Genomic DNA, 1,872 nt, shown 5'->3' with positions numbered 1-1,872 from the left:
CACCACCACCTCCACCCTGCCCTGGGAATGGGCCTGCCCCTCCCCTGCTTCCTCCTACTCCCGTGTCTGGGGGGAGCCCAGCACCTGGTGGGGGCCGGGGTGCACTTTTGGATCAAATCCGGCAGGGAATTCAGCTGAACAAGGTAAAGATGGGCAGAATAGATTACGGAGGTCTGTGTAAGTCAGGACATTATGGGCCATGGTTGAGATGCAGGGCTCTGGGGATCCAGTGATAAATTGGAGATTAGTGTGGTCCCTTGAAAGAGACTGGACTGTGTGAGAGAAGAAATGAAGAAAGGCCAGGAGAAATGCTCTTCTCATAGTCCTGAGCCCTCCTCTATGCTCCAATCTCTTGCGGCAGACCCCTGGAGCTATGGAGAACTCAGTCCAGCAACCACCTGCTCAGCAGTCAGAAGGCCTAGTGGGTGCCCTGATTCATGTCATGCAGAAGAGGAGTAGAGTCATCCATTCCTCAGGTGAGCCCACTATGCCAGAATTGTGACCTGACTCTCAGAGCTAGCTAGAACTGGCTTGAAAACAGCTCCAGATGTTGTTCTTATTGGTGACACTAGAGGCCCACGTATGTGGTGAGATATATATCAAGTTGTCAGGCAGCAGTAATATAATTAAGTGGATCTTTGACAAAAATATTAACATATGCTAGGGTATGCCCACAGTATGAACATTAACCACGTATGTTCAGTGATAGTAACATTAGTTGTTTGACAAGACTTTTCTTACCCTAAATAGGGAGCCCATGACGGACCAAAGTACAGATACCACCAAAGTCCAACATGGTGAATCAATGAGTTTTATTGGGGCTACTTACAGGAATATGGGTGAGGGGTTATTTACAGGAGCAGATATGATTCAAGACAGCTGTCTCACCAAAGCCCACCCCAGCATGGATGACAGCTCATAAAAGCTGGGAGCTTGGAGCCTGCAGGCTGATAACAGGCTGGGAAGTGTCTTTCCCAAGCGACTCTGGTCTAAACCTCTTCCAGGCAGCTGGTCTGGTCTAAGTCTTCTTTGTGGTTGGCATGTCTTGAGAGTGACTCACAGTAGTCTTTATGGCTTATTCTGAGAGGAAGGGGCCTGGTGAATCTGGTCAGTTTCAGGGACTTGATGAAGCTATTTTGAGTTGTTTACCTTTGGGCTTAAGCAGATGGAATACTTCAATCTTCATCTCAGAGGAAACTGTTAGACAAACTTAGCTCATCATGTGAAAATGCTGTTATAAAGCACTCCATCTTTGGTTAAGAGCACTGGCTCCTGTTCCAGAGGACATGGGTTCAATTCCCACAGTCCAGATGTCATCTCAAAACTATCTACAAACTCTAGTTCCAAGGGATCTGGCAGTGTGTTCTGGCCCCACAACCACCAGGTACATACTTGAGGCACAAATGTACATGCAGTCAAACACTGATGCATAAAATAATAAACTTAAAAAAATAAGAACTCCATCTTTGCTGAGCTGGTACGGTGGTGATACATGCCTTTAGCCCCAGCACTTGGGAGGCAGAAACAGGTGAGTCCCTCTGAGTTCAAGGGCAGCTTCATCTGCATAGAGAGTTCCAGGCTAGCTAAGGCTACATACGGAGACCATGTCTCAAAACAAAAACATGGGGTTTAAGGGCTGGCTAAAAGGCACCGACTGCCAAGCTGGATGACCTGAGTTTGAGTGACCTCCAGCATTCATATGGTGGAGTAGAGAACCGGTTCCTGCAAGTTATTCTCTGACCTTCACACTCACACATGGGCCCATACACAAATGAATAACGACATAACTTAAAAAAGAGAAACCTTGCCGGGTGGTGGTGGCGCATGCCTTTAATCCCAGCACTTGGGAGGCAGAGGCAGGCGGATTTCTGA

The 1,872-nt window shown here is 47.6% G+C and overlaps 1 protein-coding gene across 1 annotated transcript in view; it reads left to right on the top strand.

Moving 5' to 3' along the window:
• The window catches only part of Was (WASP actin nucleation promoting factor), an 8,517-nt gene that overhangs the window by 4,744 nt on the left and 1,901 nt on the right, over positions 1–1,872 (top strand). Inside the window, exons 11-12 of the mRNA XM_031371929.1 lie at positions 1–143; positions 362–476. Of these exons, the coding sequence (XP_031227789.1) occupies positions 1–143; positions 362–476 (258 nt within the window). The remainder of the gene's footprint in view (positions 144–361; positions 477–1,872) is intronic.

Source organism: Mastomys coucha, chromosome X (assembly GCF_008632895.1).
Source record: "Mastomys coucha isolate ucsf_1 chromosome X, UCSF_Mcou_1, whole genome shotgun sequence".
In the NCBI taxonomy this organism is placed as follows: domain Eukaryota; kingdom Metazoa; phylum Chordata; class Mammalia; order Rodentia; family Muridae; genus Mastomys; species Mastomys coucha.
Note: the sequence above shows the minus strand (reverse complement) of the source record. Positions and strands in the feature narration are given on the sequence as shown.